At 36.5% G+C, this 23,680-nt stretch overlaps 1 protein-coding gene across 7 annotated transcripts in view; it reads left to right on the forward strand.

Moving 5' to 3' along the window:
* LOC143022953 (histone-lysine N-methyltransferase SETMAR-like) overlaps positions 1 to 20,078 on the forward strand; it is a 33,627-nt gene extending 13,549 nt beyond the window's left edge. For 3 of the 7 annotated variants that reach the window (XM_076181373.1, XM_076181374.1, XM_076181375.1), the window contains exons 3-4: positions 16,750 to 16,821; positions 16,991 to 18,128. In XM_076181373.1, the coding sequence (XP_076037488.1) occupies positions 17,263 to 17,640 (378 nt within the window). In that variant the 5' untranslated portion in view covers positions 16,750 to 16,821; positions 16,991 to 17,262 and the 3' untranslated portion in view covers positions 17,641 to 18,128. The other 4 variants (XM_076181378.1, XM_076181379.1, XM_076181376.1 and 1 more) reach the window with 3 other exon arrangements.
* The last annotated feature ends 3,602 nt before the right edge of the window (positions 20,079 to 23,680 follow it).

Here is a 23,680-nt window from a genome sequence, read left to right on the forward strand (position 1 = left end):
AAAGTACCACACAAAAAATTATAAAAAAAAACAAAAAAAAAAAAACTGGAACATATAGGAGGGATACAAGGGAACCTTCTAAAATGGAGGACTTCCTGATTGGTAGAAGGATGAGAGTAGTGCTCATAGAAAAATATTCAGACTGGAAAGAGGTGATCAGTGGAGTACCGCAAGGATCTGTATTGGCTCCAATAATGTTTGCTATTTATGTGAATGACATGGATGATGATGTGAAATGTTACATGAGCTTCTTTGCAGATGATGCCAAACTGTTAAGGAAAGTAAAAACTGAAAAGGATTGCGAATCACTGCAGGAAGACCTGAATAAGGTATGGAACTGGAGTCAGAAATGGGAAGTGGACTTCAGTAGTAACAAGTGTAGCATAATGGAGTTTGGAAAAAGTAAAAACAGAATATCAGGACAATATAAAATTGGAACCAAAGAGGTAAAGAAGGAGAGATCCGAAAAAGATTTGGGTGTATTTATCTCAAACAACTTGTCCTATGACAAACAGATAAACAAAATTGTCAGATAATCTTACAACTTGCTAAGATCAATAAAAGTGGCATTTACATATTTGGATGAAGAAATTATTAAAAAAATATTGGTCACACTGATAAGGCCTAGACTAGAATATGCAGTGACACTGTGGTCACCCAGTACCAAAAAGAATATAAAGAAAATAGAAAGAACCCAGAGAGCAGCAACAAAAATGGTACCCCCACTTGCAAACTTGTCATTTGAGGAGAGATTGGCTAAACTGGAGTTACCAATTCTGGAGCAAAGAAGAGAGAGAGGTGACCTACTGACCATCTACAGAATCATGAAAGGCACAGAAATACTCGATAGAGAGGACTTGTTAAACTGGGAAGGGAGAAGCACAAGAGGACATGGAAAGAAAATAAAAAAACATAGTTACAGAAGAGATCTGAAGAAAAACCGTTTTCCACATAGAATGGTGGACACTTGGAACAAACTGGACAATGAAATAGTGTGCACAAAAACCATTCATGAGTTTAAGAGCAAACTAGACACTGCGAAATACAAAGGCGGGACACCATGAGCGTAGCTCCCCTTCCCGCAAAATACAATTAGGTAAATACCGACAGGAGAAATGTGAGCTTCAGTAACATGGTGTTTCTTACATTATTCAACTTTCACAGAACTTTTATGTATTAGTGAAAAATTATGCATTCTACAGTTATTGGATGCAAATGGTGTAATTGTCAGGTATGTCTTTGTTATTCAGTAGTGAAAAAAATACATGAAAATGGGCAAAAAATATGATTACCATATTGAAAGAAACTATTTTTACAGAGAAATATCCAAAAAGACTGTGTCAAGAGCAAGTTTTGTTGGAAAATGTGACAAAATGCCAGATTTGAATTTCAAGATATAGTAAATGTGGTCCAAAAAGGAAAACTACACACAGAAATGGCAGAAAGACTACAATTGAACATATTGCAAAGGAAATCAAACTGGAAAATATAAGCATTTCAACACAAACTCGTAGAAGAAGGACTACCGAGCTTAGGTGGTAGTGCTATTGGCCGAGAAAAGCATTCAAGGGAGGTAATCAAGTTAAAAGTATGTACTTACTCTCACCCAGAATCCAGAGAGCAGCCACGAAAATGGCCCCAGCACTTTCAAACTTGTCATATGAAGAGAGACTGGCTAAATTGAAGTTACCGACTTTGGAACAAAGAATAGAGAGAGGTGACCAACTGACCATTTATAGAATCATGAAAGGCACGGAAATATTTGATAGGACTTACTAAATTGGGACAAGGGAAACACAAGAGGACATAGAAAGAAACTCATAAAGGATAGTTATAGAAGAGATCTGAAAAAAAAAAAAAAAAAAACGTTTTCCACATAGAAAGGTGGACCCTTGGAACAAACTGGACAAAACAATAGTGTGAGCAAAAATTATACATGAATTAAGGAGCACACTAGACACTGCAAGATACAAAGGTGGGACACCACAAGCGTAGCTCCCCTTCCCATAAGATACAACAATGTAAATACACATTCCATTCCTATCCATGAGGTGGGGGGGGGTCACCCCCCCCCTCGTCTTGGCTCCTCATGGATGACAGGTCATCCCTGCATCACGTCCAATGCCCTGGGTTAGAAGCAATATAGTGAGACACAGTTAGTTAAGGTTTATTCAACAAAATAAAATACAATTTATATATACATATATACAATTTTTTTTTTTACAAAATTGCTTGTTGAAAAGGGAGAGCGTGATGCAAAGCTTATGGGGAATTGGTCTCCCTTTAAGGAAAGAATTATTTTTATTCTATTTATTTTTGTTACGTGTTAGTATGATACACATATATACAGTATATAGTATATCCACATCAAGGCTGCTTCATTTAACCCTTACCCGTTATATATATATATATATATTATCATTTTTTTTTTTTTTTTTTTTTTTTTAAGGAAACATTTAATTTTAAGACAAATTTAAGACTTTTTTATGGTGGTTATGGAAATAAATTTTATTTTTTATCTATTACCAATATTTTACTTGAAAATTTATTTAAAGATACTATTTCTGACAAAAATGAGATAACTCATCTTCCTTTTTTTTTTTTTTTTTTTTTTTTTTTATTATTATTTTTACCAAAATTAGAATCAAAAGTAAAGGGAAATTACGCACGTATTTACTTTTTTATATCTTATTTTACAATTGATGATCCAGGATTTCCAGTGAATAGGAAGCGTGGTGGTGGAGGAAGCATGTTTTGTTCCGACACATGACACCAGTGTTGTAAATCCTCCTCCTCCACATCTTCACTTCAGAGAAAATAACCTTTGTTAGATGAACTTGCACTCTCATCTGATGTATCCAAGCTTCTAATTGAAGCTTCATAGTCATTCTCATCTTCTGAGCTTGACATCTGGGCATAATAATAAAAAAATTGGTGTATGTGCTCAAAAGCAATGAGTCTGCTTCATTTGACTGATAGCTTATCACTAACAAATTCATCCCAAGGCAGAAGTGACAGCTACCAGACATAGGATTCACAGAGTATACTCGTTGACAGCTGAGAATGGCCCTAATTCAACGATTATACTTGTCTGTGTTTTTTAAACATTATGTTTGGACGAGTTTATTCGTCGCACTCCGAAATAGAAAAATTGGGTGAAGATGAGTTTATTTGTTCTTGCCAGGCAAGGGGTTAATTGATGACACTCCACCCCTCTCCATCCCCTTATGCAGGAAAAGAGAAGATGGGGAGGTATCCCTTCGGTCTGTGTCAAAATAACATTCACACATGAGCACTTCCTGCCCCACCATCCCCTGCTCCTCCCCTCCTTGCATAACTGTATCATCTGTACATAGTCACTCTCCACTCATCTCTATCTCCTGCCTACTCCCTCCCATGCTCAACAGACATTCCCCTTTCTCAATACCCCCTTCACCTCATCCATCCATCTTATCCTTGGTCATTCCCACAAATTCACTCCCTCCACCTCTGCCTTCTACGCCTCTTAATAATCTTTCATTCTTTCCATGTGACCAAACCATCTCAATACTTTTTCATCAGCCCTATCTGCCATCTCCTTTTCAACTCCCACTCTCCTCCTCACCTCATTACTCACTCTATCCAACCTAGTAACCCCTACCATACTTCTCAGACATTTCATCTCAAACATGTTCAAGCTTTTCCACTGCCTCTCTTAAATTCCAAGTTTCTGCCCCATACAACGCTGTCAGCAAAATCACCCCTTCATACAATCTCCTCTTTGCATCCATTCCCAAATGCCTATTTCTCATAACACTTTTTAATCCCCCAATGCAGTTACTTCCCTCAGTGTACAGTTTACCTCCACTACTCCTTCCTTTCCTGCCACATGCGACCCCAAGTACCTAAAGCTATCCAGTTCCTCCAGCCTATCTCCTTTGAGACTTACTTCACTCACTCTCATCCTCTACCTTTATACATCTCATCACATCACTTTTACCCACATTTACCTTCAACTTTCTTCTATCGCATACCTTCCCAAACTCTGTCACTCACTGCTTTAATCCCTCCTCTAACTTTCCTACAAGTGCAGTGTCATCCTCAAACAACAACTGGTTCACCTCCCAATTTTCTCCATATTCTTTAACTGTCTCCAGTCCCTTACCCATTACCCTCATCTTTACTTCCCGCACCACCCCATCCATGTAGACATTGAACAGCCATGGTGACATAACACACTGTTCCTCACCAATTACTCCCTCTTTTCCTCTCTTAATCCTCTCAAAACCTTCCCATAAGCCTTCACAGCTACATTCAACAAACTGATCACTCTGAAACTACCACGCTCACATTAGTCCCCTTTTCCCTTGTAAAGCAGAAGTATACAGGCAGTCCTCCAGTCCTCCACTCTCCCTTAGACATGCATTAAACAACTTCACTAGCTAGTCCACTGTTAATGTACCTCCCTTCTTCAGGCACTCCACATGACACCCATCTAGCCCAGGTGACTTTCTTCATTTAGTTTGTTCCAGATATCTATCATTCTGTGTGGGAAGCTATTCTTTTTCAGATCTCTTTTGTAACTATCCTTTTTAAGTTTCTTTTTGTGTCCTCTTGTTTTTCTTCTCATCCCACTTTAGTAAATCATCTCTATCAAGGACTTTCATCCCTTTCATAATTCTGTAGATTGTCAGTTGATTTCCTCCTTCTCTTCTTTGTTCCAGGGTTGGTAGTTCGAGTTTGGACTATCTTTGTATTTCAATTTGGAGAGCGTTGGTGCCATCTTTGTCATTGCTCTTTGAATTCTTTGTTATTTTTAGTTCTAGGTGTCCATAGTGTCAGTGTACTCCAGTTTTGGTCTTATCAATGTAACTAATATTTTCTTTACCATTTCTTCATTTATGTACTCAAAGGCCACTTTCTTTGTTCTTAATAAATTGAAAGTTTCTCCGACTATTTTGTTGATATATTTGTCTGATGCCATGTCGTTCGTGAGAGTTACTCTTAGGTCCCTTTCCGAGTTGACTTTTTTAACTTCCTTTGTACCAATTTTATGTTGTCACAATATTCTATTTTTGCTTTTTTCAAATTCCATTATACTACAGTGAGATCTCTCATTAACGGACGTTAATTAGCCGTGTTTGTGGTGTTTTCGGTGTTTTTGGTGCTGTTGTTTAGTGTGTGCAATCACTGTGCCACCCAAAAACCACTCCAAAACACTGAAAACACAGCGAAAACACCGCAAACACAGCTAATTAACGTCCGTTAATGAGAGGTCTGAGTGTTGAAATTCACTTTACACTTCTGACTCCATTTCCAGACTTTGTCCAGGTCTTCTTGTAGTGATTTGCAATCTTTGTCTGTACTTACTCTCTTTAGTGGTTTTGCATCATCTGCAAAGAAGTTCATATAACATTCCACAACCTTCATCCATGTCATATATATGGCAAACATTATCGGAGCCAATACAGGGCCTTGTGGGACTTAACTTATAATTTCTTCCCAATTTGAGTTCTTGTCTCTAAGTACCACCCTCATTTTTCTCCCGTTCAAGAAATTTTTCATCCATTCCAATAATTTTCCTTGTACTCCACCTATTGTTTCAATTTTTCTTAATAGCTTTTTGTGTGGTATTTTGTCAAATGCTTTTTGTAAATTGAAGAAAGCACAGTCTGCCCATCCGTCCCTCTCTTGTATTATATCTATTAGCCTCGAGTAAAAGCATATCAAGTTTGTGGCTCCAAATAGTATTTTTTGCATATTTTTGCTATTGTACTTATGAAGGAGACCAGTCTATAGTTGGTTGGATTTTCTTTGTTCCCTCCTTTGTATATTGGTACAACATTTGCATTTTTCCAATCTTGTGGTACTTTTCCTTCTTTGAGTGAGAAATCAATTATCTTGTGTATTTTGTCCATTAGTTCATCTATACATTCTTTCAATATCCACTTTGTAATTCCATCCAGACCGTGTGACTTTCTGACATCAAAGCTTTTTATTTGGTCCCTTATTTCTCTCTGTGTCACCGTTATTTCTTTCATTGGTGAGGATCTTTCTGCCCTTCCTCCCTATTTTGTGAACTTTCAATTGTGAATACAGAAAAATGTTTGATCATAATTTCAGCCATTTCTGCATGAACTATATATTCATTATTTCCTTCATGGAGCACCACTATTTTGTGTTTGTCTTTTAGGTTGGCATTTACATACCCGTAGAATAGTTTAAGTTGGTCCTTGCATTTTTCTATTATGTCTTTTTGTAGTTTCTTTTTTCTTCCCTGCATATTTTTACATATTCATCTTTTAGTTTGATGTATATTTGCCATTTGGTAATTTTTTTGTTTTTCTTCCATCTTTTCCAGGCTTTGTTTCTTCTATCTTTAGCTTCACTACCCTTTTTCATTATACCAACACTTTTTTTTTTTTTTTTTTTTTTAATCTGTTCCCTCCTTGTATTTTTCTTTTAATGACGAAAATTGTTTTTTCGATTGAAAAAAAAAAAAACAGCATGTGACATCATGAGGGATGTGGGGACGTCATGCACCACTCTGCCAGATACCAGAAAATTGTTTTGGCATTTAAAAGTTTAAATGTCTATTACCCCACGTGGTGGGGATTTAACTCTGTTTTCATTTATACTGTTGACTTATCTTTGTATATCTTCTGCATAATTTTTATTCAATTTTTTTTTCATGGATATATGTACATATGGTAGTGTATGATATGTTTTCCACCAACACCACTTAGACTCAGAGAAACACATATAGAAAAAAAAAAAAAAAAAAAAAAAAAAAAATCGTGCTCTGTTGTTATCTAGTGCATTTTTCTTGTTACATAAACAATGGGAAAACATAAATATAAGACTATGGCATGAAGTCAGTCTGCCAAGAAAAGAATTAAATTATGTTGGGATAGAGTAAAGAAGGAACAAAGTGATGAATCGGCACCTCAACTCAGTACTTCTGGTATCTCATGTATGGAACAGATTCATTGACTATATATACTTCCCTTCAACATCTGAGGCAGTAAAGACAAGGAAAATCATGGACAAGGCCGAAATATCTCCACGCCAAGTCAAACTGAAGAAAAATGCAAGAAAAACTGAGTCTGCAGATTATCAGCCTGGGGGCTTTTGATACATAGGTACATTAGGACTGTCCTGGCAACAAGGAGTTGGGTGGTGCCCAATCATACCCTCCCCTTTGAGGGATTAGTATTTTGTCTTTTAGAATACATCTGCATTCATTCATGTAATATAAAAGACAAAAGGGGACCAGGTGCCTATATCAACATGGATGACCTCACACACCTTCCCCATAAAAATGACCTGAGGTGACCTGAATGACCTTCCTTGAAAATCTGACCTCTTGAACATTATCAGATGTAAGGTAAGGAACAAATCATACTAAAAAAAAAAATATTACTGTGCTGTGCATAGTCTTAACATAGAAATAAGTTTTCCTCTAAACTAAAATTTAAAGGTTAAAATTTTTATATCTCAACTTCTCTTGCTCCAATTTTAAAAATTCTTGTGGCATAAAAACCAGAAAAGAAATCTCTTCAAAAATGCACATTCATTTTTTTTTCTTAATCTTGTAGGATCTATGATTTTTTATAGCTATTTTTTACAAAAAAAAATTATTCCTTTTATTGTGTGAACATACTATTTGTGATATACAAATGAGAATATGCAGTAGTGTTCCTTTTAGTGTTTTTTAACTCTCATACAAAGGAGATTCTTTTCCTTTGAATAGTTTTCTATGAACATATAATATTTTAGGCTAAGGTAAAAATCTTAGATTTTTTTTTATGAAAAAAGTAATATATAAATTTATATGAAAATTAAATCGGGGGTGCATAATAATTTTGTGTTTAAGCTGTAAAAAAAGATTTTTAGTCTAGACAAAAAAAAATGTGGTCACAGGAAAGCAAAATGTCCAGCAATGACTTGGCAAAAATCGGGAATATGACTTGTGTTGTTAATATGTTCCACTTCTCTTCCATCTTTGTTTCTTCATTTATAATTTTTTCCCAGTTAGCATTTTGAACAAATTGTCTACGTTTTTTTAAGTCCGTTTTGTTGTGCATTAGTCTTCCTTTTCTGTGTTTCTCATTTCTTCTCAAATCAATTTGTTCTTTTAGTTCAAACTATTAGTATGTGGTCTTGTATTCCATTTTAGCCATGATTTCAGGCTCTGATGTGAATATTAAATCTAGTCTCAATGGTTCTTCATTGTCTCTATATCTGGTATTTTCCTTTACCCATTGAGTCAGTGTGTATTTAATGGTCATATCCAGTAGGATATTTCCCCTAAGTTCCTCTCCACCTTTTACTGTCATTTCTTCCCAACATATTTCTTTTGAGTTAATGTCCCCCATAATTACTATGTTTCCTCCTTTCAATTATTCAATTAATGCATTCTTTGTGTCTTCCAGTATTTTAGAATGATCACTATCAGTCCAAGCCTGTGTTTTTGTGAGGAGGTGGCAGTGTGAGCACTGAATTAGTCTCATTATCATAGGGCCAGTTCACATTATACTGCTCAGATACAGTTCAGATACAATCAGGTTTCATGTGTACAATATTTTTACATTGAAATCAATGAAGTTATTCACACTGTACATTCTATTTATCATTTGTCTTGTGTCATATGTACTGGATATGTTTGGAAGAAATCTCTGATAGACGAAACACATACATAATGGAAACATTCCACATCCCAACCATAAGTGTGAACATCATTATGTGATGAATTATATGAGTCCAGGATGAGCACCTGATCTCAGTGAGACAAACCTCAACACCCTTCAGACCATACAAAACAAAGCCTTAAAAACAATTAAAGGCTGCACAAATACAACACCTACAGACCATGTACACCATGAAATGAAAGTCTGCAAAGTCAAGGATCACCTTGACACGAAATGTGCACAAACACTTGCTACAGCCTCCACAAACACAACACACCTACTGTGCTACATAGCAAAACACCCACACACACCAAGAAAAAAAAAAACTATATCACACACAAATACTCTCTTCTCTTCCTCTAAAAACCACCAAATACCAGCCTCTGGAAACATATAATCACATCACTCACTCTCCATTAACACACTAAGAGACAATATATTGCTGCATGCCAGACCCTCTGATATCCTTCCCTTTGAATCCTCTCTCCCATGAAAGGACAGAGTCCACCTGGCCAGACAGTGATGCGGCCACCACCCAGCCCTTCTAAGCTACCAGAAGAGACTGGATGTGACCACATTGTGGACAACTACCCAGGATATAACACTTCACCCCATACTATTCAACACATAATGGAGGACTGCATTATACACAATAACACATGCAAACAACACAACACACACTCCATAAAGGATTTGTGGGAAAACCCTGTTCTGGCCTTGGCATACCTTGGGGAGACGGAACTGCTCAGACAGTCAAGGGAACGACGACAATAACAACATCGTTATGTATCAGTTGTGTGGCAGTAACATGGGAGAGGACGTGAATTACCTTTAGTCTGTGGAAACTTTTGGCTTTGCACAATAAAGAAATAGTCATAAGCAATGAAGAACATGAGTGAGGAGTTTGTAGAAAGTCCAGAACTCACCCTCTGAGTTTCTTTTCCTTTGGCAGTTGTACACCCACAATCTTTTCTTTGTAGCTTTAACTCTACTCTCCTCTTCATCTAAAAGAAGGGCAATTACAGTGAGCTCCATTGTATAAAATTTTCTTGGTGCCATGCCGTAGCAACAACAGCATGCCAATTGACCGTATCTTAGATGTACAAATTGAACGGAGTGATATTTTGATGAGATGTAGATGAAAGTTAATGTATGGAGTGAATAACCATTTAAACATTTGCTGTGTTTACATTCCATTCACATTGAGGTATATTTATCTAGTATTATATGGGAAGGGAGCTATGCTCGTGGTGACCCTCTTTGTATCTTTCAGCATCAAATTTTTTCTTAAAATCTTGAATAGTATTTGCACACATTGTTTCTTTATCTAAATTATTTCAGGTATCCAGTACTCTATGTGGGATTTTTTTTTTTTTTTTCAGATCTCTTCTATAGGTATCCTTTTTGATTTTCTATATGTGTCCTCTTGTTTTTCCATTGTCCCATTTTAGTAAATCATTCCTATCTAGGATTTCCATTCCTTTCATGATCATGATTCTATAAATAGTCAGCAGATCTCCTCTTTCTCTTTGTTCCAGAGTTGGTAATTCCAGTTTGGACAATCTTTGTTCGTATGTTAATTTGGAGAGAGTTGGTGCCAACTTTGTTGTTGCTCTTTGTATTCTTTCTAATTTCTTTATATTCTTTTTAGTACTGGGTGTCCATAGTGTTGCTGTGTACTCCAGTTTTGGTCTTATTAATGTAACTAATATTTTTTTTTCTAATAATTTCCTCATCTAAGTAGTCAAATGTCACTTTCTTTGACCTTAATAGGTTGAAGGTTTCTCCGACTATTGTCTTTGCTGATTATTACTTCAAGGTCTCTTTCCGAGTTCACTTTTTTAACTTCTTCACCAATTTTATAATTTCTTTATATCATATTTTTACTTTTTTCCAAACTCCATTATACTACACTTCTTGATATTGAAGTTCACTTCCAACTTTTGAGTCTGTATGTGTGCTTAAAGTCTGTATGGTTACATAAATATGTGTATTTGCAGTTGCCAGACATTTACTATTCCCAGACTTGGAACTCCCTCATTTAGTCTATGAAATGGAGGGTGGAGTGTATATATAAGTTTTATACTTGTAGCAAATGGTGCTAATAATTTGGCCACCCTCTGAACATAGCCCCGTATCACATAAGCAAAGCTAGGTGGGTGTTTCCTCAAATTTATCGAAAAAGCTCTTGAGTTTCAGAGCTCACTTTAGATGTCCATTCCAGTCAGTGTTTCGATCGTGAGTGTATTTACCTAGTTGTATTATATGGGAAGAGAGCTATGCTCGTAGTGACCTGTCTTTATTTCTTTCAGCATCTAGTTTGTTCTTAAATTCTTGTATAGTTTTTGCACACATTGTTCCAGGTATCTACCACTATGTGTGGGAAACTATTCCTTTTCAGATCTCTTCTAGAACTATCCTTTTTGAATTTCTTTTCATATCCTCTTGTTTTTTCCTTATCCCACTTTAATAAATCATCTCTTTCTAGGACTTCCATCCCCTTTTATAATTCTGTAAAAGGCCAGTAGATCTCCTCTTTCTCTTCTTTGTTCCAGGGTTGGTAGTTCCAGTTTGGACAATATTTGTTCATATGTCAATTTAGAGAGTGTTGGTGCCATCTTTGTTGTTGGTCTTTGAATTCTTTCTAATTTCTTTATATTCTTTTTAGTACTGAGTAGCCATAGTGTCACAGCATACTCCAATCATGGTCTTATCAGCATGACTAATATTTTCTTTACCATTTCCTCATCCAAGTAGTCAAGTGGCACTTTCATTGACCTTAGTAAATTATAGGTGTCTTCAACTAGTGACATATCTTTGCTGATAATTACTCCTAGGTCCCTTTCCGAGCTAATTTTTTTTACTTCCTTTGTACTAATTTTATATTGCCCTGATATTGTATTTTTACTTTTTCCAAACTCCATTACACAGTACTACATTTGTTGATGTTGAAGTTCATTTCCCACTTTTGACTCCATTCCCAGACTTTATCCAGGTCTTTCTGTAGTGATTCACAGTCTTCCTCTGTACTTACTTTCTTTAGTAGTTTTGCATCATCTGCAAAGAAGTTCATATAACATTCCACACCTTCATCCATGTCATTTATATATATGGCAAACATTATCAAAGTGTGTGTGTGTGTCATATATATATATATATATATATATATATATATATGTATTTACCTAGTTGTATTTTACGGGAAGGGGAGCTATGCTTGTGGTGTCCCGTCTTCATATCGTTTTATTTAGACTGATATTAAATTTATGTATCGTATTTGCACACAACACCTTTTCATCTAACTTGTTCCAAACGTCTATTACCCTGTGGGTGAAGATGTTCTTTTTTCAGGTCTCTTCTATAACTTTCTTGATTTTCTTTTTGTGTTCTCTTGTATCTCTACTATCCCATTTTATTAGATCCTCTCTATCAATAGTTTCTATGCCTTTCATGATTCTATAGTTATCAAGTCTCCTCTCTCTCTTATTTGCTATAATGTCTGTAGCTCAAGTTTTGCTGGTCTCTCCTCGTATGATAGTTCTGAGAGTGTTGGTGCCAATTTCATAATTGCTCTTTGTATTCTTTCAAGTTATGTTATATATTTTTGTGTACTTGGTGACCACGTTGTTGCTCAATACTCCAATCTTGGTCTTATCAAAGTGACTAGTATTTTCTTCACCATTTCTTTGTCCAGGTATATAAATGCCACTTTGATTTTTCTTATTAAATTATAAGTTTCTCCAAAAATTTTGTTTATATGTTTCTCAGGGGACATATTCATAATAATGACTCCCAGGTCCTTCTCATTTTCTACTTATTTTTTTTATTTCTTTTCCTCTCCCAATTTATATGATCTAGCTATTCTTTTTTTGATTCTTCCAAATTCTATTATACTACACTTCTTAATATTGAATTCCATCTCCCACTTCCTACTCCATTCCCATACTTTATTGAGATCACTCTGCAGTGACTCACAATCTACAGTGTTCACTTTTTTCAACAATTTTGCATCATCCGCAAAGAAGCTCATATAACTTTCAATTCCTTCATTCATATTAATATATATAGCAAACATTATTGGGGCCAGTACTGTTCCTTGTGGAACTCAACTAATCACTTCATCTTATCACTGCTCTCATTTTTCTTTCATGCAAGAAGTCTTCCATCCACTTCAGCAGTTTGCCCAGTATTCCTCCTGCAGTTTCTAATATCTTTAGCAATTTCTTATGTGGCACCTTATCAAAGGCTTTTTTCAGGTCTAGAAATACTCAATCAGCCCATCCATCTCTTTCTTGTATTACATCTATTAGCCTTGAATAGAGGCACATTAAGTTTGTGATGCATGATTGTCCTTGTCTAAATCCAAGTTGCCTTGGATTTAGTATGTTTTTTTCCAAATGATTTACCCATCTAATTTTGATAATTCTGTCACATATTTTAGCTATCATACTTATAAGAGAGACCGGTTGATAGTAGGGTCTTCCTTGTTTCCCCCTTTATATATTGGTACTATATTTGCTCTTTTCCAATCTTCTGGAACTTTTCCTTCTTTCAATGAACTGCTTATTAGACTATGTATTTTGTCTGTTCATTCCTGCATTCTCTCAAAATCCAGTTTGCTATTTCATCTGATCCATGCGATTTTCTGATATCAAGATTACTCAAGTGATTCATTATGTCATTCCTTGGTACTTCTATCTCTTTCATAGGGTGGACTTTCTCCTCCCACTCGATATCTCTTAAGTTGTATGTTCTCCCTCGTAAACACTGATTTAAAATGCTTGTTCATAATTTCTGCCATTTCTATTTCCTCTGTGTATTCAGTTCTTCCTTGTCGTAGTTTCTCTAAATCTTGTTTGTTTTTCAGTTTGTTGTTTACAAATCTGTTAAATAAATAGTTTTGGTTGATCTTTAAATTTTTCTATGACACCTTTTTCATATTTTCTCTTTTCTTCTCTGCACACTTGTACATATTGATTTCTATAATTAGTATATATTTTCCATTTTTCAGGTCTTTCGTCTTTTTCCATTTTATCCAAACTTTATCCCTTTTTCTTTTAACTCCCTACATCTTTTGTTGTACCAACACTTTACATATCCTTTTTCTTGTTTTTGTCTTGGAACATACTTTTCCACTCCTTTATAAATTTTTGTCAAAATATTCCGTTTCTCTTCTGCTGTTGTTTCCTCCTTGTGTATCCTTTCCCAGTCTGCTTTTTGAAAGAATTCTCTCATTGTATCAAAATTTATTTTTCCATACATCAATCTTCCCTTTCTATATTGTTCATTTTTTTTTTTCATGTATTTTTCCGCATTTAGTTCCAGTTCAACTAATATGTGGTCACTTTTACTTATTGGCGTCTTATATTCAATCTTGTCCACTATTTCAGGTTCTAATGTAATTATCAGGTCCAGTCTCGATGGTTCTTCCTCATTTCTATACCTAGTATTCTCTTGTATCCATTGCATCATTGTATGTTCTACAATCATATCAAGTAATACATTTCCCCATAGGTCGTCTCCACCCTTCACTGTTATCTCTTCCTAGCAGATTTCTTTACAATCAAAATCACCCATTATAACTATTCTCCCTCCATCTTCCATTATCTTATTTAGTGTTATCCTTGTGTCTTCTAACATACTTTTGTGTTCTCTCTCTTCCCATCCCTGTCCTCCACTTCCATCATAATCGTCTCTATCCTTTCCATAAATGACATTCCTTAAATTTATATCCTTCTTAGTCAGGAACATAACTCCACCCCCTTGTTTTACCTCTGTTTCTAATCCAATAATTATATGCACCATCTCCTACACTGCTGGGTGGTAGTGGACCATTCAATTTTGTCCCTACAATTCCCATTATGTCTGGTTCTTTTTCCTTCAGGTAATCATTCAGTTCATTCAAGCCTGGTAATAAGCCATCTACATTTGTGGAAGACACTTTTATTTTTCTGCTACTTCCATTGTGTTTTCTGTTTCCCTTCCATTTTTCTCTGCTATGAACCATTTCCTCACTTTCATATCCACTACTCTCCAATAGAATTTCTCTTTTTCTCACTGTTTTTTTTTTTTTTTTTTTTTTTCTTCTCCCTTAGCTTCTAGTCTTTTTGTTTTCTCATCCTCTCCATCCTCTTTATTCATTTCTCTTTTTATCCATATCTGTTTATTCTGATCACTTTTTGCTAGTTTCCCTGTTTTTGCTAAGATATTCTCTGCTGTTATTTGTGACCTGAATTTAACCTTAATTGGTCTGGACTTATCTCTATTGTACTTCCCTATTCCATATATTTCTTCAATTCCTTTCCCTGTTTCTTGTTCATTGTCTTTTCCTTCTCTTTTACTCTTGTAGTCCTATTTAGATTATGTTTCTCTTCCATCCCTATATAATTATACATTTCTTTTTGTCCGCTAAGTGTCTTACTATAGTCTCCTTTTCTCTCATCACTTTAATAACTGTGTCCTTAGTTTGTTCTTTCATGTGTTGTGTCACCATATTTCTAAATTCAATTTTGTTGTTCTATTGGACTTTTCTCCAACCCTCTACTTCCTTTGCTATGGACTCTTTATTCTCTTTATTATTTTTATTCAATTCCTCATTCTCATCTTTTACTTCTTTTAACTGTCTTTTTAATTCTTCTATTTATTTAGGTTTTGGTTCTCCTTTAGTTCTTCCAATTTATCAACTCTTTGTGTAATCCGTGTAAGTTGGCTGAACCTAGCCTCCCACTGTTTGTTCATTTTCTCTAGTTTTTCCTCTGGACTTGCTAATTGGAGGAGGTTGGCATCCCCTCCCTCATTAAATCCATGGAAATTATTATCTCCAGTTTCTATTGTGTTGTTCTTATCTATATTTCTAATCTTAGTGCCTTTACTGATATTTTCAACTTCACCTGCGTCGTCTGCAGCCCTTTTGTTGACATTCCTTCTGAAGTCCGGGGGAGCCCATTTGTCTCCTTATTTTCTTCCATTTTCCTCAGTAATCCCTCCCTTTCTCCTTTTTCTTCACCTTCCCACTACACCATGAGCTTTCCCCTTCCCACTACCCCACAAGCTTTCCCCGTCCCTACTAATACAACAAAGGTACTTCCTCATCATTGAGATCCATGAAATTTGAAGTTTTCCTGGAGTTCAAACTTCGCTGTCACTTTGACCGTTGTGTGTATTTACCTAGTTGTATTTTATGGGACAGGAGCTATGCTTGTTGTGACCCATTTTTGTATCTCTCCACATCCAGTTTATTCTTGAAATCATGTATAGTTCTGGCATTCACTGTTTCACTGTTCAATTTGTTCCAGACATCAATCACTCCATGTGGGAACTATTCTTTTTCAGGTCTCTTCTGTAACTGTCTTTCTTTAGTTTCTTTTCGTGTCCTCTTGTTTCTCTCTTGTCCCATTTTGATAGGTCATCTCTATCGAGAACCTCCATCCCTTTCATAATTCTGAAAATGGTCAACAAATTGCCTCTTTCCCTTCTCTGCTCCAATGTTGACAACTGTAATTTCTCTAATCTTTGTTCATATGTCATATTTGATAGTGTGGATGCCATTATTGTCGCTGATCTTTGGATTCTTTCTAATTTTCATGTGTTTTTCGTCGTGCTAGGTGCCCACATTGATATAGCATATTCTAGTTTTGGTCTTATCAATGTAATGATTATTTTCTTAACCATCTCATCCATGTAGTCAAAGGCCACTTTCATTGATCTTAATAAATTGTAGGTCTCTCTCCAAATAACTTATTTACATGTTTGTCAGGTGTCAAGTCACTTTAGGTGTGTGTGTGTGTGTGTGTAAATATATATATATATATATATATATATATATATATATATATATGTGTGTGTGTGTGTATTTCTATTTATATATACCATTGGAAGGGGCAAAAGTAGCCACATGAGGTAAAACTGGCCATTGTCTTTGTTACATAATTATGTTTGTCAAAATAAAGGGAGGAATTATACAAAACTCATAGTAGTTGGTGGTTTTATTACCTTGTCTATCTAAAAAAAATATTCCTTGCCTATACCACTAATGTTAATTGAAAATGTTTGACTAATAATTACCATTTATGCTTTTCAGAGATTAACTAATTAGTAAATTGCGGTTACAGGAATACTACAGCTTTCAAACCATTAATGGACAGTTAATCAGGTATGTACATAACAAATGTTAGAGGTCTACTTTAAGTGTGTAAAAATTGGTCATAAATAAACTGCCATGGGGCAAAAGTAGTGAAATATATGAGCCAAAATGGCCAATATTTTTATTATTATTTATAATAAAAATCTTTGTTCTAATATAATTTTTCTCTTGTTTCCAGAATGATCTGCAAATACAAAAAGAAATCTGGGACTAACAGCCTCCAGTACACCCAAGATGCAGTAGTGGTTGCATTAGTACGAGGGGTGATCAGAAAGTAATGACAGTCGGACTCGTAGCTGAGAGACTATAAGTGTTGGGGGGGCGGGGAGCAAGGGGCAGCAAGTGTTGCCTGTTGTTACATGTTTGAGCTTGTCGCTGTTTGTCTAGCTTACATTTTATCGTTGTGCTGTGCGATTGCGTCATTGTTGGTTTGCCTCTCTAACCGGAAACATGGATTTTTCGAAAGAAGGCTGCAGATTCTACACCTTCACAAGGTGGAAACTCGGGAAAAAAGCAACGGAGATCAGAGAGGAATTGTTGCAAGTTTTTCCCGAGTCTACTCCATCACTGGAAACTGTTTCCCGCTGGATTCGAGCTTTCGCAGCCGGAAAATTGCAGCTAGAAGATGATCATCGTCCTGGCCGCCCTCGGACATCCGTGACCAAAGCAATGACGGTCCGTGCGCGGGACATCATTGACGAAGATCCAACTGTTAGTCTTCGATTCTTATCCTTGGTGCTCGGTGTCAGTTATGGGAGCGCACATGACATCGTGCATGAACACTTAGGGCTGAGGAAGAAGTGTGATCGATGGATACCTCAGAAGTGACTTGATACTGGTCTTTAAGATTTGAAAGGGAATTGACAAAATCAAAAGTGACCAAATTTTCACATTGAATGAGAATCAGACAAGAAACAATGGTCTCAAACTGTCCGGAAATAGATTCAATTTGGAAGTAGGTAGAAACAACTTTGCCAACTGTGTAGTTAATGAATGGAATAAACTTCCTGCACAGGTAGTGCAATGGAGTTCAGTTCGAAGCTTTAAGAATCATTTAGATAAATACCTAAGTAAGATGCTGTAATGATTATAATTTATGTTATATTATTTGTTTTTGTTTTGTTATAATTTGTCTCTGATTTTCATTTATTATTAGTTATATGTCAATTTATTATCATTTACTATTTACCTGTTTGTTTATTATTTTAACTATACCTATGCATTTATTTATGTATTTTATTTGTTATTTACATTATTATAGTTTTCATTTATTATTTTATTATCATGATTTTTTTTTTTTTTTTTTTTTCCCATCCGACCTAGGTATGGATCAAAAGGCCTCCTGTCAGCATGCTCCGCCTTTGTAATCCTTTGTCTTTGTAAAGAGCGAACGGGTGCGGATTTGTCGTCTATGGCTGGCTGAATTCGAGCCAAATGGTCCGAAACAGTTCTCAGATGTAGCTACCGGAGATGAGTGTTGGATTTCTTTCTTCACCACCAGAGACAAGCAGTCTAACATGGTGTGGTTGAGTGATGAAGAACCTCGACCTCAGATTCTGAAGGAAGGATTTCGCAGCAGGAAGCGCCTTTTCACCATCTTCTTCAATTCACAAGGACCAATGTGTGTGGATGTAATGCCTCAACAGTGTACTATCACAGCCCAGTACTACACTGATCACGTCCTTCCTCGAGTCCTGGAATATCAGGCCAAAACTGCACCAACCCGTCGCCGATCGCGCCTTTTGCTGCACCATGACAATGCTGCCCCCCCACAAAGCTCGCCTCACTGTGCAGTTCCTGGAGCAGCAGGGGATCACACTTCTCCCCCACCCACCCTACTCGCCTGACCTTGCTCCCTGTGAATTTTGGCTGTTTCCAAAGATCAAGGGTGCGATCGCAGGGAAGCTGTTTCATCGCATCCAAGATCTGGCGCGAGCAGTCAATTCAGAGCTACGAGGTATATCGGCTTCTGAGTACCGTGAGTGCTTCATGAAGTGGCAAAAGAGGATGGAACGTTGCATAGAGGCAGGAGGGGAGTACTTTGAAGGAATGTAGGCCACTATTTGGATTTACCTCTGTACCGTGAAAATATATGGTATCACTGTCATTACTTTTTGATCACCCCTCGTAGAGCTTGAAGAAGGTTGTATTGACCATGAAGTCAGTGCTAAATATGTCATTCAGAGGGCAACCCTCCAAAACAGATTCAAAAGAAAGGTTGAAAGTCCTTTCCAATCCAGAAGGAACACTGCACTGCCATCAGGAGAAGAGCTAGTCCTTATCCAGAATATAGGTGCATTAGGGGATTTCAGCTTTGCCTTCGATTTGGACACATCGTGACACTTTGCTATCACTTGACAAGGATATGAATACAAATCCCTCAATTCATTAACAACATGCCAGGCATGGATCGGGCTTATGGCTTCCTCAAGTGACATCAGGATCTCTTGTCACAGTGGCAGTGCCAAAACATATCCTGAAAATGAGCTATTGTCACTAAGGAAGAGGTCAACCAGTACTTCCAGTGAGATTTCCTCAGGCTGAACACGCTCTCCTACCTTAAGGAATAATGAGAAAAGTGTGCGTCATCAGAAACCCAGAAGGAAGGCTCTGAACATCCTTCCAGGTAAAAGCATCAGCCTTGCAGACCTTGAAGCTGCTTCCTCATCTGGGACTCTAGCCTCAGCCAGGTAAAAGCATCAGTCTTGCAGACCTTGAAGCTGCTTCCTCATCTGGGACTCCAGCCTCAGCCCGTCCACGTAAACGCAAACTGGTATTTGAAGAAGAACAAAAGCTAGAGAAGCTGAGTGAAGATGAAGAGCAAGACAAACCATTGAATCAAGATGAAAAGTCAGAAGAGACAGCAGAAGAGGATGGGTCACCGGACAATTTGATGCTCAACTGTTATGTTCTTGTTAGGTTTAAGGCAAGAAAGGTACCTCATTTTGTTGGCCAAGTAAAAAATGTATAGGAGTCCACTGTTACAGTGGACATATTTAGAAGGGCTGAGAATGAAAAATATAAGGTTCATAACCAATTGTTTTAAAAAATCTCAAATGATTGACCTGACAGGTCTTAAAAGACCAGATTGTGAGAAAGTTAACTCTGGCAGGCACCTACAAAGGAAGAATAATGCTGAAAACACATTTGAGGGTTTGTGTATGTTAGGTAGAGCTAGAAGTGTGTGTATGTTGGTCAATTTTCCCCCATTTTCACATGGCCACTTTTGCCCCAGCATTTATTTTATTTATTTATTTATTTATTTATTTTTTAGCATCATGTGCAGGCACATGATGTATTTGACCATGTTTTATGTAAACCCTGTATTTTGTAATGGAATTATAAGAACTGCCTTACATTTAAATTTTATTATACTCTAAGTATAGAAATCAAGCATTTCTAGGCTACTTTAGCCCCATCTGACAGTGCATATATATATGTATATATATAATATATATATATATATATATATATATATACATATATATATATATATACATATATACAGGGTGTTTGTGATCAATTTCACACTTTTTTGGAAAGGAAAGAAAAAAATCTTGGCCAAAAATTTATGTATTCTCAAAATTCAAAATGCATCTCTTAGAGGATCTTTTGCCAAATACAGCTCAAAGAAGCTGCCCTGAGCCTCCACCATGGCCTCCAGGTAGGGCCTGAACCTGTAGCACATGGCCTTTATGGTGTCCTTCGAGAGATATCCGAACACCAGTTTGATCCTGGCAATCAGTTCATCCTTGGTGTTGGAGGTGGTACTATTGGTGCCTTTTTTTAACCGTGCCCCACACATAATAGTCCATGGGGTTGCAATCAGGCTAGTTGGGGTGCCAGGTGTTGGGACTGAAGTCCTAGAAGCTCTCAAACAGCCACTTCTGGGTTTTCCTGGAGGTGTGACACAGAGCACCTCTTGTATGGCGAGTGGCAAAGATCCTCATTCAGTGCTTTCTTCATAGTCACCACTTTGATGCCCATCTTTCTTGCCAAGGTCCACATTGCCTTGCCTGGATCTTCCCACACCTTTTTTGCAGCTTCTCGATGAATATTGTTGTGCAGACAGAGTCAAAACAGCTGCTATGATCCTTCCTGCTAGCCACTGCTTACACATCTCCATCACAATTCTCCAGCTCATATCTCATGGCCTTCACATTATTCCAGGAGCACTGAGCTGCAGCTAATGTTTCTGAATTTTTTAATCTGGTGTAAATCATGATGTAGGTCATTCTCTTCCAATATTCTGGTGCTTTCCAGTTGTCCTTACTCTCTAGGTCTCACATCCACCAACAATACACAGAATCAGCTATCTGTTGCATTTTACTGCCATTAAATCCTTCAAATGGTTCTGAAATGACAAAAGATAAAAAAAAATGATCAAATTTATCTCGAATACCCTATATATAAGATATCTCTAATGTATATATTACTATATATATATATATATATATATATATATATATATATATATATATACAATAGACATGATAATACATATAATAATATATCAATATAATATATATGCTTACTGGCATAGTGGGTTAGGGCATCATTACTTTTGCTGAGGGTTGAGATGATGACAATTTGAACCCTACTTGGGGAGAGTTGAACTAAGGACATAGTTCATTAAATTCTAAGCTACAAAGTCCTCTTTAATAAAGGGGCACTGTCCTAGCCTCTCTATAGAGAGGAGTTTGTGACGTTAAATCATCATCATCATCATCATCATATTTACCTAGTTGTATTTTGCGGGAAGGGGAGCTATGCTCGTGATGTCCCGCCATTGTATCTCGCAGTGTCTAGTTTGCTTTTAAACTCATGAATGTTTTTTTTTCGCATGCTATTTCATTATCCAGTTTGTTCCAAGTGTCCAAAACTCTATGTGGAAAACTGTTTTTCTTCAGTTCTCTTCTATAGCTATGTTTTTTTATTTTCTTTCCATGTCCTCTTGTGTTTCTTTTGTCCCAGTTAAGTAAGTTCTCTCTATCAAGTATCTCTGTGCCTTTCATGATTCTGTAGATGGTCAATAGGTCACCTCTCTTCTTTGCTCCAGTGTCGGTAACTCCAGTTTAGCCAATCTCTCCTCGTATGATAGGTTTGCAAGTGCAGGTGCCATTTTTGTAGCTGCTCTTTGGATTCTTTCTATTTTCTTTATATTCTTTTTGGTACTGGGGGACCACAATGTCGCCGCATACTCTAATCTAGGCCTTATCAATGTAACCAATATTTTTTTTATCATGTCTTCGTCCAAGTATGTAAATGCCACTTTTATTGATCTTAGCAAGTTGTAAATCTCCCCGACAATTTTGTTAATCTGTATATCATAGGACAAGTCGTTCGTGATAATTACACCCAAATCTTTTTCGGATCCTACTTTCTTTACTTCCTTGGTTCCAATTGTATATTTTCCTGATATTCTGTTTTTGCTTTTTCCAAACTCCATTATGCTACACTTCTTAGTATTAAAGTCCACTTCCCATTTCTGACTCCAGTTCCATACCCTATTTAGGTCTTCTTGCAGTGCTTCACAGTCCTCATCAGTCATCAGTTTCTACTTTCCTTAACAGTTTGGCGTCATCAGCAAAGAAGCTCATGTAGCAGTTCACGTCCTCGTCCATGTCATTCATATAGATAGCAAACATTATTGGTGCCAGTACAGATCCTTGCAGTACTCCACTGATCACCTCTTTCCAATCTGAATATTTTTCTCTGAGCACTACTCTCATCTTTCTACCAGTCAGAAAGTCCTCCATCCATTTTAGTAGGTTTCCTTGTATTCCTCCTAAGTGTTCCAGTTTTTTAAGTAATTTTCTGTGTGGTACTTTGTCAATGCACAATCAGCCCATCCATTTCTTTCTTTTACTATGTCTATTAGTCTTGAGTATAAGCATATTAAGTTTGTGGTGCATGATCTTCCTTGTCTGAACCCGAATTGTCTTGGGTTTAATATGTTGTTGTCTTCCAGATGTTTTACCCATCTATTCTTGATTATTTTCTCACAAATTTTGGCTATAGTGCTTGTTAGTGATACTGGCCTATAGTTGGTGGGTTCTTCCTTGTTTCCTCCTTTATATATTGGTACAATGTTAGCATTTTTCCAGTCCTTGGGTATCTTTCCTTCTTTGAGTGAGCTGTTTATTAAGATGTGTATTTTGTCTGTTAGTTCTTCTTTGCACTCCTTTAGAATCCAATTTGCAATACCATCCGGGCCATGTGATTTTCTGATGTCCAGTCTTGATAGATGCTCTGATATTTCTTTTAGTGATGTTGTAAACTCACTCATGTGGGGAGATTGCTTGTTATTATCTATGTCCCAATTTTGTATTTTCTCTCTGGTGAAGTCAGATATAAAGTGATTGTTCATGACTTCGGCCATCTCTAAATCTTCTGGGTATTCTATATTTCCTTGGCATAGTTTCACCATTTCCTGTTTGGTTTTAAGTTTACCATTCACATACCGATTGAATAGCTTGGGTTGATCTTTGCATTTGTCTATAATGTCGTTCTCATGGTTCCTTTTTTCCTCTCTTCTCACATTAATATACTCATTTCTACAGTTTATATAAATTTGCCATTTGCTTTGTTTTTTGTCTTTTCTCCACTTTTTCCAAGCTTTGTCCCTTCTGTCTTTTGCCTCACTGCATCTTTTGTTGAACCAACATTTAATGTACTCACTCTCTCGCTTTTGTCTTGGTACATGCCTGTTTACCCCTTCATTGTAATTATCCATCAATATATTCCATTTCTCTTCCACTGTTGTCTCTTCCCTATAAAATTTTCCCAGTTTGCATTCCAGAAGAATGTCTTTAGTTTTGCAAAGTCTGTTTTGTTGTACATCAATCTTCCTTTCCTATGCTTTTCG

Source organism: Oratosquilla oratoria, unplaced genomic scaffold, assembly GCF_046742065.1.
Source record: "Oratosquilla oratoria isolate Oo_2021 unplaced genomic scaffold, ASM4674206v1 SCAFFOLD240, whole genome shotgun sequence".
Taxonomy (NCBI): domain Eukaryota; kingdom Metazoa; phylum Arthropoda; class Malacostraca; order Stomatopoda; family Squillidae; genus Oratosquilla; species Oratosquilla oratoria.